Source organism: Lutzomyia longipalpis, chromosome 1, assembly GCF_024334085.1.
Source record: "Lutzomyia longipalpis isolate SR_M1_2022 chromosome 1, ASM2433408v1".
NCBI lineage: Eukaryota > Metazoa > Arthropoda > Insecta > Diptera > Psychodidae > Lutzomyia > Lutzomyia longipalpis.
The window spans coordinates 7,508,975-7,531,223 of record NC_074707.1 but is presented as its reverse complement, the minus strand read 5'-3'; the positions used below and the strand labels follow the sequence as shown (position 1 = coordinate 7,531,223).

Sequence of the window (22,249 nt, the reverse complement as noted above, 5' to 3'; positions counted from 1 at the left end):
TCTTTGGGGGATATATGAACGTGTTGTACACATAGTACAATATATAGTTAAAATATTCTTGTGATGTGGTTTGCGTGCTACAAATGCCAATGAGATTGCTTGTAATCTGGAAAATTTAAATTTAGCCCATATAATGAAAAGACGATGCGGAGACGAATGTATATGATGGGTTTGTCCCCTTTGCATGGGAGAGTGTGTTAAAAGTGCTTCCAGTTTTATTTAAAAATAGTCCCTTTGGGTGCCTTTTCTTTGAATTTATATTAAGAATGTGTCTCTGAGTGTGGTTTCGTCTCGACGTCAATATAGAGTGTGGAAAATCTTCTTCTTGGGGAGATTTATAGAGAAAAATTCGGGAAAATTTGTGTTGTTTTGTATAATTTATTGGAGGTGCATTGAATGCGCTAGAGTGATTATTTTGTGCGATATAGAGAGGGTGAAGAGGTATTTGTTGGGAATTGATTTAACAAGGAAAAATGTGAAATCAATAATTCACAATTCCATAACTTTGCGCGGGTGAGCATTCTCCTATTTGAATTGCTACTCCCCTGCTATCCTCATTTTTTTCGTGAACTCACAAATTACTAGAACAACTCCGCGTTCGTGTGAACTTTCTGGTGCATATTTGAAGGTTGCACCGCATGTTCTCGCCACCCCCTCAATAATTGATACTTGGGTGTGCGACTTCCCAGTTATTGGATTAAATGTGAGAGTAGCTATAACGAAAAAAAAAATGATGGATTTACTGAAAAAAAAGGTGGTGAAAGTGGATTTTCCGATCAGTATGTGGTCAACGGTGCTTGTGTCTGTTTCACAGTGAAACCACCCCGGGAAGAACTTTATGTATATTCCCCCGTGTGAAAAGTATGAAAATGGAAAGTGAAGGAAGGAGCTCAACAGCCAGTACCGTCAGTGGAGTCTATCAGAATATCTTAAAGGTACAATACAATCGGGATGCATTGAACCATTAGCATTGCGTAGTGAGGCAGAAAATTAATTCAGTCATCAATCATCATACATAATAATGCTCAAATATCAAATTCTTCACGGGAATTTAATAATGTGTGTCTGCGAATTCCATTTCATTCACCCCTTTTTTTCTCATAGAGTCCCGCACCCATTTGCATGTTCTACTTCTCTCATCCATTTGGGATAATATCTCCAGTCGGTGCGACAAGTGGAAAATCATCAACAACCCCCAAAGGGTGTGAATTAGTTAACGGACGAAAGAAGAAGGGTGCACGAAAGTTCGGCGAAGGTGATCAAGTGCGAAAAACACCCCTCATTCCATGGCCACGAGATACCTGGCGCCGTGAAATTTCCCTTCCGCCACTCATTCAGCTCATAGCACGACGAAATGGTGAGTTTTCCTTCTCTCTCATTCAGATTTTATTGGTTTTTGCAATAACTTACATTCTACATGCAAGAGATTTTATGCTAAAACTTTGGGCTCTTATGAAGAAAAATTATTCAAAAAATCATTTTTGCCATTTTACATTAAAATCTAATTATTCTTCCACCTTTTTTGGCCACTTTATAGCATTACAAAAAATCCACCTACCCCTACTGATACACCTGCAATACCTTCTGTGTGAAATTATTTACATTTAATGCGTGTTCGTGACTCTAATCGATTTACTATGAAACGAACATGTAGTATCGTAATAAATATTGAAGCTCACAGTGTATTATATGCCCAAGCTTCCCCCCAAAAACATCTTATCAGAACTTTCACGCTCGCACCGGGGATAAGTTTGGGAATTGAGAGTTTCTCGATTATTTTATGGGGCTTCTTTATGAACGGAAGCAATTTATTTTACCTTATGCATCAATCTCCCGGCATTTTACATTGAGTTTCATGATAGAGTAAAACGATTTGGGGGGATGTTTTCGACACGGATTGATATTAATCACTTTCCCATATATATACTAACAACTGATGAAGTGTATTTTGACTATCAAGGGGGTGGTGATTGGGGTTGATTTTGTAATTCACGTCTTCCCCAAATCATCACTTTATGTTTTTTATATAGGTTGAAGGGAGATAGCAAAAAAATCAGGAAAATATGTTTTGCCTTTTTTTATGAGCATAAAATGTTTTTCACATAAGAAAGCTTCCTGTTTGTAATTGCTTGTTAATAAAGGGGACTTTTTCCCAGGTTCTTCATAAATCATGATGGAAAAAGACATTAATATGCGAAGATAGAAAAAATCTAATTAAATGAAGATTTTTCTCTTCTAAAGTTTCTCTTCTAAATTAAAAGAAACTTTTCTTCTAAAAATTAAGTTTATTCATTAAATTCTTATGAGAGTATCTTTTGTGGATGTTGCTTCTTCTGATGATATTTTTTTTCATGGAACTTTTATATCTTTTTCAAATTATTCCACTCACATAAGAAGCTTTTTCACTACCCTTTTACTAAATCTAATTATCTCAAAATCAAGACCTAATGTCTTTAAGCTATTTCATTCTAAGATTTGTCTGATAGAACAGACATTAAAAAAAATTGAATCTTGATCCTCATTCAATTTAATTGTAGATTAATAAAGCAAAAACGGTTACAAAAAAAGGAATCGAAGAATATTTTCAAACACACCCACGCTGATTTTGCATAAAATTTCACGAAACATGAAATATCGAATTCGAAGTCCCGCCAAAATTTGAATACATGAAAATCAACTGAAATACTTTTCCGTTTCACAAAATTTCCATTTTCTCTCTTCCTCGGCAGATTTTGTTGTAAAAGAAGCTAAAGCTCTTCATTTCGGAGCTTTAAAATTCTTGCAAATTAAAATTAATTGATATTTCAAAGAAATTAAATTTTATTTCAACTAAAAAAATGCAAAAAAAAAGTCATAAAACTGAATACTTGTGCATGTTGTGGAATACCACCTCACAGCACGGAAAACGTCTGCGCGTTATCACTTGGCTCTCGTATTCGAAGCTCCCGCCTAAAAGTCGAGTGAATCACACGTGGGTTGAATGCCGTTCATGGTTTTCCGGCTTCCCTTTGGTTGCCGGAGTATCAGTTTGTTTAAATTCGTCGCGTAGATACGTTGACTTGGTCATCGATTTCTTTTGCCGGCAACTCAATTGACTATCGTGTCGTGTTAAAAATAAATACGTGCACCCAAATAGAGTTGTTGTTTGGCAGGTGTAGTTGCGATAAAAAGTGCCGATGGATTATGAAGGAATGCTGTCTGTTGTTTGTGCTGCTGCATCATTTATGAAGGACCTTTAAAAAGTCTCCCTTCTTGAGCTTCTTTTGCCAAAGAGGCCTGTGTGGGGGTGGAAAATCCATCATTTTCGCGGAAAATTCCCAATGTGGGGGTGGAAAAAAGATATCCGTGGGTGAAATTCAATTCACCACATACAGGTATATACCTTTGATGAGAAAATTCAGTGCGAGAGACATTCGCAAAGTGCACACACGGAAAAGTCGTTTGAGGTGAGTTTAGAGAGACTATATCAAGTGGTTGGTTCTGTGGTTTTTCCTTTGGAAGGGTGTTTTCTGTTAAAAGTTAAAAAGGGATAAAATATATCGCCTTTTGCGGTGAATTAATTCCCACGTTGTTCTTCAACAAAGCAGGAGAATCCACAAATTGTGATTTTCTGCTGCAGAAGAACTTCATCAAGTACGCGAGGGTATGATACACACATAGTTGTAACATTTTAATCTAGAATTTATGCATGCTCATGGTATTTTTCAACCCTTCTCAAAACTCTCTTCTTATTAGTTGACACGCGTTATTATCTTGCGTGTGGGTGTAATTAAAATGAGAAGGTGAAATAAAAAAAATTTTCACGTGAACTTTCAAAATAATTTTTCGACGCTGGAGACAAAAATGTTTGGTATTTTATGGCGATAGCGTATAAGACGACAATAAATTAGGTGAGAGTGTCAGTGTATTTCAGCAAAAGAAGCAAATATTTACACGCGTGGAACATCAGCCCATACCACATACTCTTTGTCACACAATTAATTTACTTCTGGGGATATAGAAAAGTTATTATCTCCGGAACTCATCGTCTCCCCTCAAAATCCCTCAAAATGCACTTTTAATTGTTATCACGATTTACGTGTCGCACCACAGTGAAGGGCATACACAAAGTAATCTTCAGACTTTGGCATATTGTGAAGTTACTTAAAATTTAAGATTTCATGATAGACAGACTGAAAAATAAAGAAATTTGGTTAAGGACAGCCTATAACTACGTTCTTATTAACTGGTAATGTACTTAAGCTCGTGCTAATCCACGTTCGTCTTCAGTGACAAACTAAATCTCTTTGTAGATTTCGAGTTTAAACTAGTTTTTAGTTTAATTTTAAAGCCAAACCAAATATGATCATACAATAAAATTATCACGTATGCAAAGTATTAAAGTTATTTGAAAAGTTCGTGGTCCTCAAATTTAGCTAATAAAGACTTTATGAGGTAGATTTTTTAAATAGTTAAATAATTATTTATTAAAATATTTTTTAATGATTTAAAAATTCAGAATAAAATCATTAAAATTAAGCTTGAAAGAAAGGTCTAGTTTGGGTCATCGCCTCCTAGATAGTCTAGACACTTTAAAAAAGATTAAAATGTAATCGAAAAGTTATCTTAAAAATGAGTATTAGAAAGAGCTTTGAAAGCTCACACTTGGCTGTTGAAATTTTAATAATTTCAAGGAAAAACTAAGTCCTACTTTAAATCATTTCTAAATTCAAAGAAGATTCAAAATCTATTCAAGTGTGTAATTATTTTTTTAATTCTAATAAAACGGCAGAAAATCCACCTATTGAACTTTGATTTCTAAGGTTTAATTTGGCCATGACAATAATGTAAGACAATTTTTCTTTCTTCATTAAAGCTCTCGAGCTTTTTAAAAATAATGAAAAAACTCTTATTTTTTGTCACTGTTGTCAGGCAATTAATAACGGAACAAAGAACTAAAAAAATATGAAAGACGACTTTATTTACGTCTTCTCCTCAACTATAATTCATAGTAGATTGAACTCATGTTTGTGCATAAAATTTTCCACTGCAATTCACCAGAAAGATCCCACGTAGTTTACCTTATCTCAATTGCCTCTATTGTGTGATAAGATTAAAGAAACCACTCATAATCGCTATTTGCATATAAAATACATATATAGATTCAGTAGCATGATAAAAGGGCGCAATAGATATTCGATGAGGGAGATAATATATGACTCAAACTCACCTAATTGCCCTGGATGGGCTCTCCTCAACGAGAGTTGTTGTTGTGTTGGAAACTTTAGAAATTTTCTGAGCTAAATATGATGGATTGCTGTCGGCTGGTTTTCCCATCGTAAATGATGACAGATTTTTTTTTGCAAAAAGAAAATTAAAGCCTGCAAAAATAAACTCCCGACGGATTTTTCTCTCGTCAATTGAATAATGTTCAATTTTTTTGTCAAGCTGTTGAAGATAAATTCTCTACAGCATTATCCTGAAACGACATGAGGATCACACCAAGGATTGGCGAAAAAATGTAGAAATTACCATAATTACGAAAAAACACACAATTGACCATTTGCCAAAAAAATAAAAGTCCTGTGTGGGAAAGAAGAGCCCAAATGGTCGAATGTTATAACATTGTGTTAGGATAGGAAAATGGTGACACTCTGACTTCGTGAAAAATTCATTGAGATGATTTTCATTTGCAGGTCGGAAAGTGCCGGATATTGAGGGGGTTTTGAGTACAATCAGACGCGCCTGGAACACACCGAGTGAAGGACGTGGATCGATTTGTAGGTGAGTGTGGATTCATTCTAATAAAGGAGTTTTTTTTTTATTATATTGGAATCCCTGTGCCGAAGCAACATTTACCACACACCTTAATGGTTTTCTGATTGAAAATCCATGTTCCTTTATGGAAATTGGCATTGCTAAAATTTTAAGGATACATGACAAGCAATCTTACATTTTATTTATCAAAAGAGATATGTGGAGAATTATTTCTTTTAACGAGTTTATTTTATGCAAATGCCTTTAACAATGTCAATTGATTGGAATTTTTCACACCTTGTCTAACTTGGGAGAAAAAAATTATTTTTGACCTTTTAGTTTGAACTAGTTTCACTTTATGCTATTTGTCGTCAAATTGTGCTAAGAGATTTTCAAGTATACCTACTATTTACCAGTGCGGTCTCTTTTGGGCTTTTGCGCTTGATTTCCACCCTCGTTTTCTCGCAAAATCATCACACGAGAGGGGGGTGGGGAGTTTGAGTGGGAGAAAAGTCAATTCACCCACTCAGAGTGGGTGCGAAATATTCAATTCACTTGATGGATTCATCATATTGCCGTTTGATGAAATAAAATTGATTCCGCCCTTGATTCAGGATGCCACAAAATTATCATTTTATCATCCAATTACTTTCATTGACACGGAATTGAAATTTTAAAGCTTCATTCCATCGTGGCATCTGTTGAGTTGGTACTTTTTTGAGTGAAGAAATTCAATAGTGGGTGCAATAAATAGATTTATCTTTCCGTTTGCATTTGATTTGAGGCCATTCTCACTGCACCATGTGAGCATTATACATAATGCAAGTGCTGTGAAATGAATAAATGAAAATTTCCTTGAATACATTAAGTCTGTTTTAAGAACTTATTTCGTTCTACGTCTGTTTTCGATTTATACTGAAAAGTAAATTTATTGCAAATGTTCATAAGAGAAGTGTTAGTTCATTTATGAATATTTTTTTGGTTTTTCTTTTGGAAATTGGGAATGTGATTTATGTAAATATTTTAATTTAATTCTCATTATTTTTAAATTAAAAAAGGCAAACTTTCTTTAAATTAAAGCTTAAAAAAGGATGTAATTCTGTGATTTTTTTTCAAGAACAGGTAACCCTTTTAATGTCAAAAGCTCAAGTTTAAACATGTATATAGTCGGTACAACTTTATGAGCTAAATAATAAAGTTCAGTAGTATTTAATAGAGAAAAGCATAAAAAAGGCATAAAAGGCGTAGAATTGCGATAATTTTCAAGCAAAATGACTCAAGAAAAGATTAGAAATCTGTAACAATTTCAGGTAGTTGAACTTCATTGCCATAATATATTACTTTAAACCTTTAACTTGTGCACGATGATTTTGCAAGAGCTATTTATGGAAAATATCTTTCTCTGCCTGAAAGAAAAAGAATATCTCTCTCGACAGCAAATCTTCATAATAAATATGTTCAGTACCAACGTATCTGTCTCTCAGGTGTGGAGATTAAGAGTAAATTCTTAATATAAAGGAAGCAAATAATAAAGGTTGTGAGTTGCTCTAAAATGGTATACGTGTGATTTTTTGTACCTCACATGAGAGTGCTTAAAGGTAAATATTTGTCTTTAGATTTATTCAATAAATATCTCACGTGACTTTTTTCTTGCTGAGACTTCCTTGCCAATTGAGCGCGTGGGAGGTGAGGGAGAGGCGCCATTAAGGAATTAACGGAAGAAAAGACACCTTTTGTGCGCTATATGTGTGTCCTTCGACTCTTTATTTTTCCGTCTCAATCGTCTCAATGTTGGTGAGCGTGTCCTTGTCAATTTAGGCGCACGAGAGGAGATATATAGCATTTATGCGAGGATGAGCCGAAAAAGCGTGCACACGAATGTGAGAAATTCGATGATCCCGAGGGAATATCTCAAGTCAGGTGGAAATAAATCGTCAAGATTGATAAGACCCATCACCGGATTCGCCAATTTACGTCTGTTACGTACCAAATTTTCACTTAAATTTCATCTCAGAAGGGAGCAAAAAAAAGAAAGACTAAAACACATTGTGACGGAAGGTTAAGGAGGAAGTTTTTTTTTCCTATACCTACCTGTGTTTATTTCACTCAGGAAAATTGCAAGCGTGAGGCTTTCATAAACAAAATTCTTTGAGGTGACATCATGAATATTTTCCAGAAATGTCACCCTTCATTGACTTCATTTAGCATCACCCAAAAATAGCCTGAGTGCAAATTTAGAGCAAAATATTTGCAAAAGAATAATTAAATGTGAAGCTGATATATAATATTGCCATGAGAGGCCATGTATCTCGTTATGCACATAGTACTTCCACCAAATCTGTCGCTGTTGGAAAAACAATATGAAAATATCAAACAAAGATTAAATCTGTCTCCATGTTGCTGCTTTAACACTGAATATTCAAGCGTCTCTATTGGTCATAATATTGATTTAATGTTGTTGAGTTTTTTTGGTATAGTAGTTGCTAGTAAGATCGATCGATAGAACTATTTTCAAACTAATTCTTTAATATTATGTATGGGAAAAATGGAGAAAAGTTCGGAAATTAAAAGAAATTAATAAAAATAGATTAACAGTGGAAACTTTCGAGATCAGGAAAATTGTTGTGTTCAAAATATACTCACAAAAGCTTAATTAATATTTGCTAATTTGGGAAGTTTTACGTTTCAATGACGGCACATTTTTTTCGCTTGCAATTAGTCCATTCTTAATTATAAAAACAATTTAATGAATTTTTGTTTTTTCCGATGAATTGTGAGATTTTTTCATACGCTAAAAATTCACGGATTTTAAAGAAAAATTGTAAAAATTTATAATGTAGTTTAAAGGTTCTTATTCTAAATTCTTTATATTAAAAACTACAACGTTCTGTAGCTAATATTGTTCATCAATATTTAATCGTTAAAATCTTGAGAAAAAACCAAAATCTTGTTGGTTCTAGTTTTTTAGAATGAATTTATGAATCAAGCAAAGCTTTCACGCCATACAATTAACATTAAATACTATACCTATTCTTATTTAAATATTCACACCTTTACTAGGTACTACTTAATTACAAAAAAAAACAACTTCCTGGTAGTTAAATCTCCAAAAAAAAAAAATATTCTCTCAGTGAAGAGCATCAAGTGTATAGAATTTGTCCCATCTATTGACCTGCCGTGCATTCTGTTTGAGCACGAGAATGGAAAATATTGATTGTTTCTATTTCGTCCTCGCCGATGGATCATGTGCTCGATAATTTGCACAATTTACAAGAAAATCTCTTTGGATATAGGGTAGGGAGGGGGAGATGTGTTCAGCCGGTGTGTGATTGTCCAAGTAGAGGATGAACATGTTAATTGGCGCTTGAGTGGAGTTAACATGGTGATTATATGGTCGCTAATCGCTCTCTTTCGACGTCATTGCTCTGTGTAAATTGTCTTCGAGTGGATTTTCATTAGTGAATCTCCATAGCACACACAGTACCTCCACATCTGCTGACATCTCAGACTTACGTTAGTTGCCGTGAAGAATTCACAGTGAGAACACCACGCTTATCTGTACACAAAATTTAATAAAAGAAAAAAGTAAATGCGCTGTTTGTTTCGCGAAATTTAGCACAAGCCGCGAAGGAAGAAAAGAATTTGGAACTTTGTATGTAGAAAGCTAATACAGCAATCCCGTTCAATTGACGCAATTTGGCTGTATATTGTATTAAATCTTCCGCGATTGGTGTATATATTAGGGCTCCGAAAAATCGAACTTTTCGATGCTTCGAAGTGTTGAGAAAAAATCGAAGCACTGCAAAAGAACTGCTTCGTTTTTAAAATGCTTCGATTATTCGAATAATCGAATAAGCTTCGAAGCTTCGAGTAATTTTTAGATATTCGAAGCTTCGAAGCTTTTTGAAATATTCGAAGCTTCGAAGCATTTTAGGTATTCGAAGCGGATGGACGACTCGTTTTAAAAATGCACAATTGAGCTGTGCTTTTTTTGTGAATTTGCGTAGCTTGAAGAACTTTTCTTATAAAATTATCCTCAAGCGCGAAGCGCCTTTAATAAAAAACTAATGTCCTTAAGAAATTATTTTATTTTTAAAAATCTTTTTTTTTAAGGTGTCTTCAAGCGCGAAGCGCCTTTAATAAACAACTAATGTCCTTAAGAAATTATTTTATTTTTAAAAATCTTTTTTTTTAAGGTGTCTTCAAGCGCGAAGCGCCTTTAATAAAAAACTAATGTCCTTAAGAAATTATGTTATTTTTAAAAACCTTTTTTTTTAAAGGTGTCTTCAAGCGCGAAGCGCCTTTAATAAAAAACTAATGTCCTTAAGAAATTATTTTATTTTTAAAAATCTTTTTTTAAGGTGTCTTCAAGCGCGAAGCGCCTTTAATAAAAAACTAATGTCCTTAAGAAATTATTTTATTTTTAAAAATCTTTTTTTTAAGGTGTCTTCAAGCGCGAAGCGTCTTTAATAAAAAACAATGTCCTTAAGAAATTATTTTATTTTTAAAAATCTTTTTTTAAGGTGTCTTCAAGCGCGAAGCGCCTTTAATAAACAACTAATGTCCTTAAGAAATTATGTTATTTTTAAAAACCTTTTTTTTTAAAGGTGTCTTCAAGCGCGAAGCGCCTTTAATAAAAAACTAATGTCCTTAAGAAATTATTTTATTTTTAAAAACCTTTTTTTTTAAAGGTGTCTTCAAGCGCGAAGCGCCTTTAATAAAAAACTAATGTCCTTAAGAAATTATTTTATTTTTAAAAATCTTTTTTTTTTAAGGTGTCTTCAAGCGCGAAGCGCCTTTAATAAAAAACTAATGTCCTTAAGAAATTATGTTATTTTTAAAAACCTTTTTTTTTAAAGGTGTCTTCAAGCGCGAAGCGCCTTTAATAAAAAACTAATGTCCTTAAGAAATTATGTTATTTTTAAAAACCTTTTTTTTTAAAGGTGTCTTCAAGCGCGAAGCGCCTTTAATAAAAAACTAATGTCCTTAAGAAATTATTTTATTTTTAAAAATCTTTTTTTTTTTTAAGGTGTCTTCAAGCGCGAAGCGCCTTTAATAAAAAGTAATTTTCTTTTTGAAAAAAAAAGGAGTGACTGAATATGATTTCAAAGATTTTTTAATTACCAATGTTTTTTTTTTCGGAAAAAAATTTTTTTAAACGAAGTTTCATGTTTGACTTTCGAGCGCGCCATTTTGAATTTTTTAAGGGTCACAGGGAAAAATTCATTTTATATTTCTCAGGTACCTCCTACAGAAAACCGAATTTTCAGTCAAATAAAAAAATCATTGCGAGAGACAAAACATTTTTTTAAATAGCGAATGCACGTTTTTCCAGCAGAATCGGCCCAGTCGTTTTGTAGAAGTTTATTTGCTACAGACAGACATTCTTTTAGAGATTAAATTTAGCCTATGTCTACCATTAAATAGGATATAACGGGTTTTACAACAATGACCGTTAGAAGTCATTATGCTACCCTCATTATTAACTCAATTCAGGTAGATATGCTCCCATATTATACCTTCAAGTGCAATTTGCTCACACGTGATTGGGGGCTTATCTAGTACTTTACAAAACGAAATGAACACGAATAATTTCGAACAAAACATTGTTTTTTTTTGCAATGCACAATTGAAAGTAATCTTAAAGCTGAAAAGTTTGTTTGTGGCACTTGAACCTGATAGGCCGATCTTTATTTTCCTCCAAAATTTGCGCGAAGCACAATAAAGCCCCATGTTACTACATATGCATATAAAAAACTAGTCAACTCAAGCCCCCAATCAGATTTTAATCAGATTAAAAAAATTTTTTTTAAGGACATCAGTTTTTTATTAAAGGCGCTTCGCGCTTGAAGACACCTTAAAAAAAAAGATTTTTAAAAATAAAATAATTTCTTAAGGACATTAGTTGTTTATTAAAGGCGCTTCGCGCTTGAAGACACCTTAAAAAAAGATTTTTAAAAATAAAATAATTTCTTAAGGACATTAGTTTTTTATTAAAGGCGCTTCGCGCTTGAAGACACCCAAAAAAAAGGTTAAAAAAATTTTTTTAAGGACATTAGTTTTTATTAAAGGCGCTTCGCGCTTGAAGACACCATTAAAAAAAATATTTAAAAATAAAATAATTTCTTAAGGACATTAGTTTTTTATTAAAGGCGCTTCGCGCTTGAAGACACCTTAAAAAAAGATTTTTAAAAATAAAATAATTTCTTAAGGACATTGTTTTTTATTAAAGACGCTTCGCGCTTGAGGATAATTTTATAAGAAAAGTTCTTCAAGCTACACAAATTCACAAAAAAAGCACAGCTCAATTGTGCATTTTTAAAACGGGTCGTCCATCCGCTTCGAATACCTAAAATGCTTCGAAGCTTCGAATATTTCAAAAAGCTTCGAAGCTTCGAATATCTAAAAATTACTCGAAGCTTCGAAGCTTATTCGATTATTCGAATAATCGAAGCATTTTAAAAACGAAGCAGTTCTTTTGCAGTGCTTCGAATACGCTTCGATGCTTCGAATCACCGAAGCTTCGATGTTCAGATCGAAAGTCCGAGCCCTAGTATATATGTCTACGAATTTGTTCAAAGTCAGGCAGTCGCTATTGGGGACACAATGAAAAAAATTCAACTACCTTTATTCACCCAAATGAGCATCTCATGTTCACTTTTTTGGAATAATAACAGAACGAGCAAACATCTCACTGAATATTTCTACGAAAATGTAAGTTTCTTTCCTCACATATTTTACCGAGAATTTTAGCACATTTTCCCCGAAAATTTTTCCACACAGCAGACTTTTAGCTTCGAGACTTTATTTGTTGGCCACTTGGAAAATTTTCCACATTCCCCCACAAATAGCAAGATTTTATTATGCGCACAAAATGTGATATCCAAATTAAACACATCTTTTACCGCTCTCAACATAAAAAAAAACTAATATTTATTCCTGGTTCATTCTTCACTGTCCAAACATAAACGGAAATGCAAAGAAAATACTCACCGAGATATTGCATGTTTCCAGCAATTATTCTACACAGAGTGGAAAAACTACATACTTTCACTCCCCGCAATTTTCCCATCCTTTTTGTACATATGGATGAGAACGAAAAGTTTTTTGGGATTTGACTTTTCCACTTTCCCGGTAAGTTTGTATTTTCTAAATCGTTAAAGATAGTTCGTACTATAAATTGCATGATTTTTGTATGTAGAAAGGAAGCAAGTTTAGTGAAAAATTAAACAGAAAATAATTAAAGAAAACTTAAGGATTTTCTTTTTTTTTTCAGTGTGATTAAATAAAAATTTAAATATAAATAAAAATTATTTTTGAGAGATTTTTGCTCCTATCCGGGGCGTCAAAGTGTGTGTGTTGATTCAAGGAATACCTTCTTTCATTTTCTTTGATTAACATTTTCACCTTGACACCCCCGGAGGAATCTAAAAGCTCCTTAAAAAGCTCTTTAATATCTCCGATAATACTTTTTATTTAATCGCGTAGGATCATATTCTTCCTTCCTACAATAAATTGAAAACAAAACTAAACTTAAAATTAAATTAAAAATAATAAATTCCACTCTTCATATCCACAGAAAAAAAAGTATTTTGGAATCCTTTAAAATCCTTTTAACTCCAAATTTGGGAATAATTCAATCAACACGGATGATGATTCAAATATTGCCGCCACCCATTAAGCACTCAAGTTTAAATTTTCATTCTCGCATTTGCATGTTAATATTTATTTTAAAGCGGAAACCAACACACTCTGTGAATGCCTGAAATTGAACTTGGTTGAGATCTGTTTAATATCAATTTAGGATTTATAATGTTACTCCGCAATCTGTGTTTGCCGCATCGTGTGGGGAATTTAAGTGGTTTGAACTGTTAGAGCACACCAGTTTTGATTTACCACCAACATTCCATTCAGTTGCTGATGGCACTCCATATTTTGTATAACCCAGCAACAACAACGACCATTTAGGAGCTTTTACAGACAGAGCTTTTAGGATAATTTTCATATATAGGCAAAGTTTTGGTTTGAGCTGAATTATATTCTGTCGAATTACCCGGGTCAGTTTTTGCAGCCGGTGAGTGGAAAATTTCATTTAACATGGCAAAATCAATGGTCCCACCCACACAAAAGTACCCCCATCGCCAGCCCCAACTGAAGCCCACGGATTTTTTTGTTGCTTAATAGCAAGGAGAGGGTTAATGAAAATTTTAATTGCCAATATGAGATGTTTTTTCAGTGGAGGAAAATTAAATTTTCACCAGCCTCAATATAATATTTTTTCTCATTTTCCTTTGCAGTGGATTTCGTGACGAAACATCATCAGCATCCGATTGGGACTTGGGTACTGTATCGAGTGATTTTCCGTGTTGTCAGCACCGGAACCGGACCATGGGTTCGGGTACTTTTGCAGTCACCACAAATGGGGGTGGATTGCTCAGACGACGATATTCCGTTCCCGAGATTATCATGAGAAAGTGAGTATATTTGCAGAAAGTGGAGATTTTTAGGGGTGGCAAGAGGGGGGTGTGGGGGTGGTCTTTGGCCAAGGGCACACCAAATACGTGTGAATCAATAGCCGATGGATTTTCCCGGATGATTGGAAAATCCAATCATGTTGATTTCGCCATCACAAGTGCTTATACACCTTCGTCTATTTACCCATGTGTGCCGCTTTTTGGATTTGACCACACAAAATGTTTGGCAGTATGGAATATTTTCTTTCATATTCCGGGGGGAAGTGGGGGGGGCGGTGGATCACAACTATGAGGGGGCAGCATGGTTTTGTACCTTTTCATATAACATCAAATCGATATGGTGCCCTCCTATACCACACAAAGGAGCAAAGAACTCTAAAGTCACTCACCCTATATATTCTCACCACCAACAACACCCCCGGGGGTGTCATGTTATTTGCGTACGTTAACCATGCGTACGTTACCTTTTTCGAGTGCATTGCGTACGTAATTTAAAAACAATTAAAGACCAATAAAAAAGGTCACTACCTGCGCCAACAGGTCAACTTACAAACAAAATGAAACATACCATTTTCAGCAACATCAGCTCAGTTCTTGCTCTTTTCTTATACTCAACGACCCAAGCAACACGGGTTTTCACGATTAGTCAAAACTATTTTTCCAATATTTTAATTATTATTGCTATTATTGTATTCTTGTTCAAAATTGAATCATATAAGTAGTCGTCAACAATTTCTCTACGATTTTTCAATAAAATAATGCAAAAAATTTAAATACTTGGTACTTTTTAAGCAAAGTAGTCGTAGTGTTGTCGTAGTTCTGACAACATTTTGTAATGAGAATACGTAAAGTTGTGGGTAGTCGTGAACATAAAATTCAATTTTTGCTTCATCTTTTAATATAAATCACATTTTGAAATGATTTCATCGTTGTAATTTACTTATAAACAATTCATGGATACATTTTAGTGCAAAATGTTAAAATGTTATCACAATGTTATCACAATAAAACGCAGTTAAAAAGAAACATGCGAATGTCCACCAAAATGAAATCTTAAAGAAGTCATAATGCGTTGAATAAAATATTGAATAATTCCGTGATTATTATTTGATTAGAGAAACTATTTACATAATAATTTTATTTACTGCATTTATCCTTGGAATATACAATTTTGGTTTTACTTCTTCAATAAAAAAAACTGAAAATAAAAAAAAATATTTATTTGTAACCGACTCATTTCTACGACAACCAAAAATAAGTCTTTAAGAAGTCGCAACGGACGCAACATTTACTGCAGTGTACCAACTACGGAACAATTACTACCTGACTTAATTGTTTTTTAATTACGTACGCAAATGTACACAAAATGAACCACGTACGCATGGTTTACGTACGGAATTATAACGTAACCCCCCCGGGCTTTATATAGCGTCTTTTCCGGTGTAGCACACTCACTCGACATACCAACACACAAAAATGACCATTTGCCTTCTCTCCCTTTTGAGCGCCGCGTATTCAAATTCAATTCCGCCACTTTGCGCCCCTCTTTTGACCCCTTTCATCCACTACTACACCACCCTTTCACCCTATTCACCTAAGCACTTGGACACAGTTTCTGTGATTAACCTTCGTGAATATTATTGCAAATCCAAAAAACTTTTTGAGAAAAAAGCTCCACAGGGTGGAAATTTATTGATCATGGTGTACTTTTCATATTAATTTGTAATTAGAATCTTATTATTTTGATGTCTTAAATGTTCTTAAAAATGGGTTCAAAAATTAAGGATATTCCAAAAAAAATGATCTTGACAAAAGCAAAATTAAATAAAATGAGACTAAAAATTAAATTTTCATTCTTTCTGGCTTTTTTTTCGAAGTTACCATAAACATAAAAATATTTCTAAGCATAACTGTTATCGAAAAAATTCCATAGACTGAGCATTAGAAGTGAGTCATTTTGGAATTTAGTAATTTGGCATTAGAAACGATGAGTCACTGCCGTTGCTAATGAAAAGCTCAAACTTACATAGTTTTATACTCATTTAGTGGACAGATACAATTTAATGATTTTATGTCAACGAAAATAAGACATAAAAACGCATATTGAATAATTTATTGAAGATTCATAAAATAATTTTAGGCCTAAATTCAAGGTTACGTTATAATTCCGTACGTAAATCATGCGTACGTGGTTCATTTTGTGTACATTTGCGTACGTAATTAAAAAACAATTAAGTCAGGTAGTAATTCTTCCGTAGTTGGTACACTGCAGTAAATGTTGCGTCCGTTGCGACTTCTTAAAGACTTATTTTTGGTTGTCGTAGAAATGAGTCGGTTACAAATAAATATTTTTTTTATTTTCAGTTATTTTTTATTAAAGAAGAAAATTCAAAATTGTTTATTCCAATGATAAATGTAGTAAATAAAATTATTATGTAGAATTAGTTTTTCTAATCGAATAATAACCGCGGATATATTCAATATTTTATTCAACGCATTATGACTTCTTTAAGATTTCATTTTGGTGGTCATTCGCATGTTTCTCTTTAATTGCGTTTTATTGTGATGTTAATTAACATTTTGCACTAAAATGTATCAAGGAATTGTTTATAAGTAAGTTACAACGATGAAATCATTACAAAATGTCTTTTATATTAAAAGATGAAGCAAAAATTGAATTTTATGTTCACGACTATCCACAACTTTACGTATCCTTATTACAAAATGTTGTCAGAACTACGACAACACTACGACTTCTTTTCTTAAAAAGTACCAAGTATTTAAATTTTTTGCATTATTTTATTGAAAAATCGTAGAGAAATTGTTGACGACTACTTATATGATTCAATTTTGAACAAGAATACAATAATAGCAATAATAATTAAAATATTGGAAAAATAGTTTTGACTAGTCGTGAAAACCCGTGTTGCTTGGGTCGTTGAGTATAAGAAAAGAGTAAGAACTGAGCTGATGTTGCTGAAAATGGTATGTTTCATTTTGTTTGTAAGTTGACCTGTTGGCGCAGGTAGTGACCTTTTTTATTAGTCTTTAATTGTTTTTAAATTACGTACGCAATGCACTCGAAAAAGGTAACGTACGCATGGTTAACGTACGCAAATAACATGACACCAAATTCAATACCGTCACAAGGGGGTGAAAATGGACAATTTTCAGAGCTTTTTAGAGCTTTCTAGTTCTTATTGTTCTCTTACTCTACTCCACTTTTCTATTTTAATTTTAAAATCAATTGCAAGGGGAATCATCAGGGATGATGGCATCCTCTTTATAAAATAAATAAAAATAAAATCAATTGCAATTCTATCTATTTCATTCATATAAAATTGCTGATATAAAAAATTGAACTTGCAGCATTTTATAAATATTTGGTGATTGATCAAACTTTTCTCTTTGCAAAACATGACCATAAAAAAATTTAAAGGTCCTTGTCCTTGCAATATTTTTTCCATCTATATTTATTCTAAAAAAATATTTTAATTTTCACGAAAAAAAATTTTGCGTACATTCCGAGCTAAATCATCGTACCTTGTATATTAATGCGAACCTCTTCTCCTTTCATGTTGGGCCACCCTCAATCAGGCATTCACTATCGCAGCAGCAATCTCTCGAGGCGAAAGAGGAGCCAATTGTGGCGTCAACGGCCCCAACGCCACGCCATTCGCCCTTGATGCGGTCCCCAGCCGAAATGGGCCCGGGTCGTCGTGGGGGTGGTTCCGATTCGAATTTGTCGCGTGCCACCATCCCCGTGAGCAGCGACATGAGAAAGTCCACCCTCCTTCGGCGATTTTGGGGTCGAGACACCCGACGCGGGGTACTTACGGACTCTCGTTCGGGCAGTTGGTCACCGCCGCCGAGACGGTCACACCGACGGCTACACTTTGACGTACATCAGTGTGTTGAGTGCCAGAAGCTGAACGGGACGCAAAGCGGAAGTAGCAGCAGCAGCAGTCAGAGTAGTGTTTTCCTAGCGAGTGGTCGTACCCCATCACTTGCCTCCCCGAAGAGACTGAAACTCATGGCAAGTCCAGCCACGGATTCGCGAATGGAAAGTGAAATTGCGGAAACAAGTAGTCCAATGGCACGGGATTCACCCACAACGACGGCGGTGTCTTCATCGAGTCCACCCGCGGGGAAGAATGTGAAAATCTACATGACTTCCCTGGAGACACCCACATCGCAGGAGAACAATAACCCCTCTGAGGAGTCCCTGCGGATTGAGATTGAAACAACGACACTCACCTCGAGTACGGGGGATGAGAATATGAATGGTGCCCCCACCACGACGACGGTGACACGCACCGAAAGGGTCAACAGACACCAATCCGACGAGGAGATGGATCGATATATTTCCAAGTTGCTGATTGACAGTCTCAATAATGTGATTGAGACGTCGAATGCAAATGAATTAATCAGAACTGAGGATACTAATGGGAATGAAGCTGCAACCCCAAGGGAATCTACTGCTGATGAGAATCTCAACACTGTGGAAGATGGTGAGGTGGTATACAGTGCAATCTCCACTGCGGACATTTCGGATCCTGCTCTTGATGTGTCCGACACAAGGACATCGAGTACAACTCCTCCACCTGCTCATGCTGATGTAGCTCCGTCTCAGGTGCAGGAATCAAAGGAAATTCCCATCTACTTTCCACGTTATTCAGCCGAAAGTAAGGGAGATCTCTCGAGCTACACATCAGTATGCTCAGAGCCTGAAGTTCAGGAAATGGCAGCTGTTGGCACAGGGAGTTCCTATCCCGATGTTGAAGTCAATGGAGAACCTGTTCTTGTGCCCCGACTTTCAGCTTTTCCACGCACGGAATCTATGGAAGTTCAACCATCATCAGCTTCTGCATGTGAAGATGCTGAGAATGGGGATGCGCTGCCCGATGATGAGGACAGTGTAAGCTTGGTTGATAGTCTCGATGATCCTGAATCCCCAGATCATAAATATCGCTCAACTGAATCTCTCAGAGCACCCACATCGGCTGATACTGACGGGAAATCTCCACATTTTCGAGAGAAGGGTGAAGCATTCTTTGTGCCCATGTCTGAGAATCAAATTCCCGTGGATGAGAACATTGTTGTTGCTGATACAATGCCTGAGAAATTACGCGATAAGCTTGTGCGACGTCAGAAGCGGCGAGATATGAAAAAGGAGCTGGAACTACGACGACGGCAGAAGATGCAAAAGTACATTGATCAGAAGCTCGAAGAACGTCTGGAGGAGCTTCAAGCAAATGCAGATCGCAATTCAAGAGCAATTATTGCCAAAAAAGATATCCCTGTTCCGGCAGCTTCAGGCAATGGTAAAGGGTCTAAGAAGAGTGTTCTGAGAACAGAGATTGGCATGCTGGAATCCTATACGATAGACTCAAGGGGGAATATGCAATTCAATCCGCCGCCAAAGGAGACTAAAGAAACCACCACAAAGGCACCTAAAGCACCAAAGAGAACAAACATTACGCGGAAGTTTACAAAAGCCAAATCTGAGGAACATCCGGTGCCTGAGAAAAAAGTCCCTATGAAGAAATCTGCCTCAGATACACTACCGAGGCGCAGTAAGGGTGTGCGAAAGGATGTGCAGCACATGACACTCTATCAGACGGCAGATTTGACTCCAGACATTGAGGGAGGTCCACGGAGGATGTATCAGAAAACGGAGATTCAGGATGGTGAGAAGAGAATTGAAATTCTCGAAATTGTAGAGTGTTTGGATAGTTCTCCGGAAACATCGCCGGGAATGCGGAATCCCCTGACGTATAGGATTAGTGGGAAGTCTGTTAGACGATCCCGAATCCCGGTGCCCATTTATAAATCAGCACGGAAGTCTCCACTCAGTGAAACTTCCTCTCCACGAGCTGTAGCTAATACGAAAGTGGATAAATTGATAGCCGATCTCCTGATTGAGGCTCTCAACAATCCCGTAGATTTGGGGATTGAGTTTGTGGCATCGCCAAAAATTGAGAAGGCAGTCAATGGGAAGCGGAATGGGGTGAAGAAGAGATCAGCAAATAGTGGAATAAAGTACCATCAGGTTTTCGATGTTATCCCCGAAGAGAGGAGCAGCTTTTCCTTTGATTCATCCAATGAGGAGTCCGGGACTCACAAAACTCGCGTAGATAGTGGACATGGACCCTCCACGAGGACTACCACAAAGGAGACCATGCAGAGTAGTGGGATTATCACCAAAGCTCCATCTGTGGAGGATAATTCGAAGAATAATTCAGAGAAAAGCTCCCCGGGAGAGAAGGTCGTCGTTGAGGCAAAGAGGGAGAGTGAGAAAAGTCAGACTAATCGTGGCAGAGCAGCTCTGGAGAGTGACACGTGGTTGGGATTCTTCAAACCACACGAGGAGTCCTCGGCTGAAGGTATGCTCGTAGTGCAATGAGAGGAAACATCCGGTTTTGCTTCAATTTCATTTCTCACCGCAATTTTTTTTGTTCTTGGAATGATTTTTAATTAATTTTCACATTTAAATAAAAGTTTTGTGCACAAATTTTGTTTTTATTTCTCGTGAGGATTTTTTTGTCTCGTAAATCTTGAGATTCAGGGAAGTTCTTTAGAGTTTTGTTGGGATTTGAGGGATTTCCAGGATATTTTTTTTTTCTTTCTTTCATAAATCATTTTGAATTTCATTGAAAAGAAAAAATGACAAGAATTGAATTTCTTGCAGAAGAATCATCTCGCACTCATCATCATTTCTGTCCACATCATCCATGTCATCATCACTTCATGCTGACACCATCATCAGATACCCTAACTACCGTTTCATCCTTCATGCACAATCCCTCTGTTTCCCTTTCCACTGTGGATTTCTACTCACCGGACACGTCGAGTTGCACAAACACCCACCTCCCACTCGATCCCACAGCCCCTGACGCCGGCACTTTTGGCACGAGCAGCTCTGGCTCCGAAAATATCCTCACGGTGATCGAGAAGGTGGATTCCGGCACAAGTTCCATGCCTCAGCCTCATGATTCCATTTCAGATCACCGAGAAAAAGTTCCCACAGAGGTAGCAACGAAAACACCCCGTGAGGCACCACAAATCCAGGAAGCGCCAGCAGCTACGGAAGTAATTGACTCCAACTCCTTTGTGATCATCCCCACGGTTGAGCTTCCGCCTGTGGAGGTGGCAAAGGAGCCCCCGGAGCCCGAAACAGCCCGCTCGACGCAACCATCTGTGCGGACGAGGGATGTGTGCAAGGATTGCTGCTTCTGCAATCCGGATTTACACAAGAAAACCTCACCCGAGGACACCAGTCGATCCTGCCACTTTTGCGACAAGAAGAGACGTGTTAGCGCCAAGAAGGCAGACGAGGAGCCCCAGAGTGGCTATGAGACAGCCAAAAGTCACCACTACTATGAGATCCTGTCAAAATCTGATCATCAGCACACGCAAACAAAGTCCAAAGATCCCGAGACAATCAGTACAAGGTGCGTGAAGACAAATGAGAGGATACAGAGATTCGTTCCATCCCCAGAGGACTCCAAAAAGGGCAAAATTAATCGTCCCCGAGATATTCCTGAACCCATTGCCCGTGGATCAGCTGTACATCGTGTCATTCACGACGAAGTGGATCCACCACGGAAGGCCCAAAGTCAGAAGAAACCACCAGCAGATGAGAAGAGGCAGAAAATTAAATTTCCCAGCCCCTATAGGATTCTCTCATCACCACAGAGCTACGATGATGGTGGTTCCTCGGGGTCTGAGGATATAGACTTCAGTCCACCAGCTCCGCGAATGAATCCCCCAATGAGATCACGATGGGCCAATTCAAGTCGTTTCGCCAGCCACCGAAAGGCACCAAATAGTCGCTCAAATGCAAAATCTTCCTTCGCCTCGGCAACGAGTACGACGGCTACACCGGGAACGAATACAGGTAATTTCTTCACACCTCGGAAGGGACTTCGTGTGGGTTGGCATCCACCCTGGGGACTGCTGTAGAGATACATATTTTTTGCATTTTGCTCAGCATCTCCCGCGTGCTTTCTTAGAGATTTTTTCTTTTCCTTTTTTTA

At 36.3% G+C, this 22,249-nt stretch overlaps 1 protein-coding gene across 1 annotated transcript in view; it reads left to right on the top strand.

Moving 5' to 3' along the window:
* The first annotated feature begins 540 nt into the window (after positions 1-540).
* Positions 541-22,249, top strand: part of LOC129786886 (uncharacterized) — a 24,144-nt gene continuing 2,435 nt past the window's right edge. The window contains exons 1-6 of the mRNA XM_055822138.1: positions 541-935; positions 1,105-1,357; positions 5,676-5,763; positions 14,034-14,210; positions 17,808-20,611; positions 20,902-22,173. Coding sequence (XP_055678113.1) covers positions 864-935; positions 1,105-1,357; positions 5,676-5,763; positions 14,034-14,210; positions 17,808-20,611; positions 20,902-22,173 — 4,666 coding nt within the window. The 5' untranslated portion in view covers positions 541-863. The remainder of the gene's footprint in view (positions 936-1,104; positions 1,358-5,675; positions 5,764-14,033; positions 14,211-17,807; positions 20,612-20,901; positions 22,174-22,249) is intronic.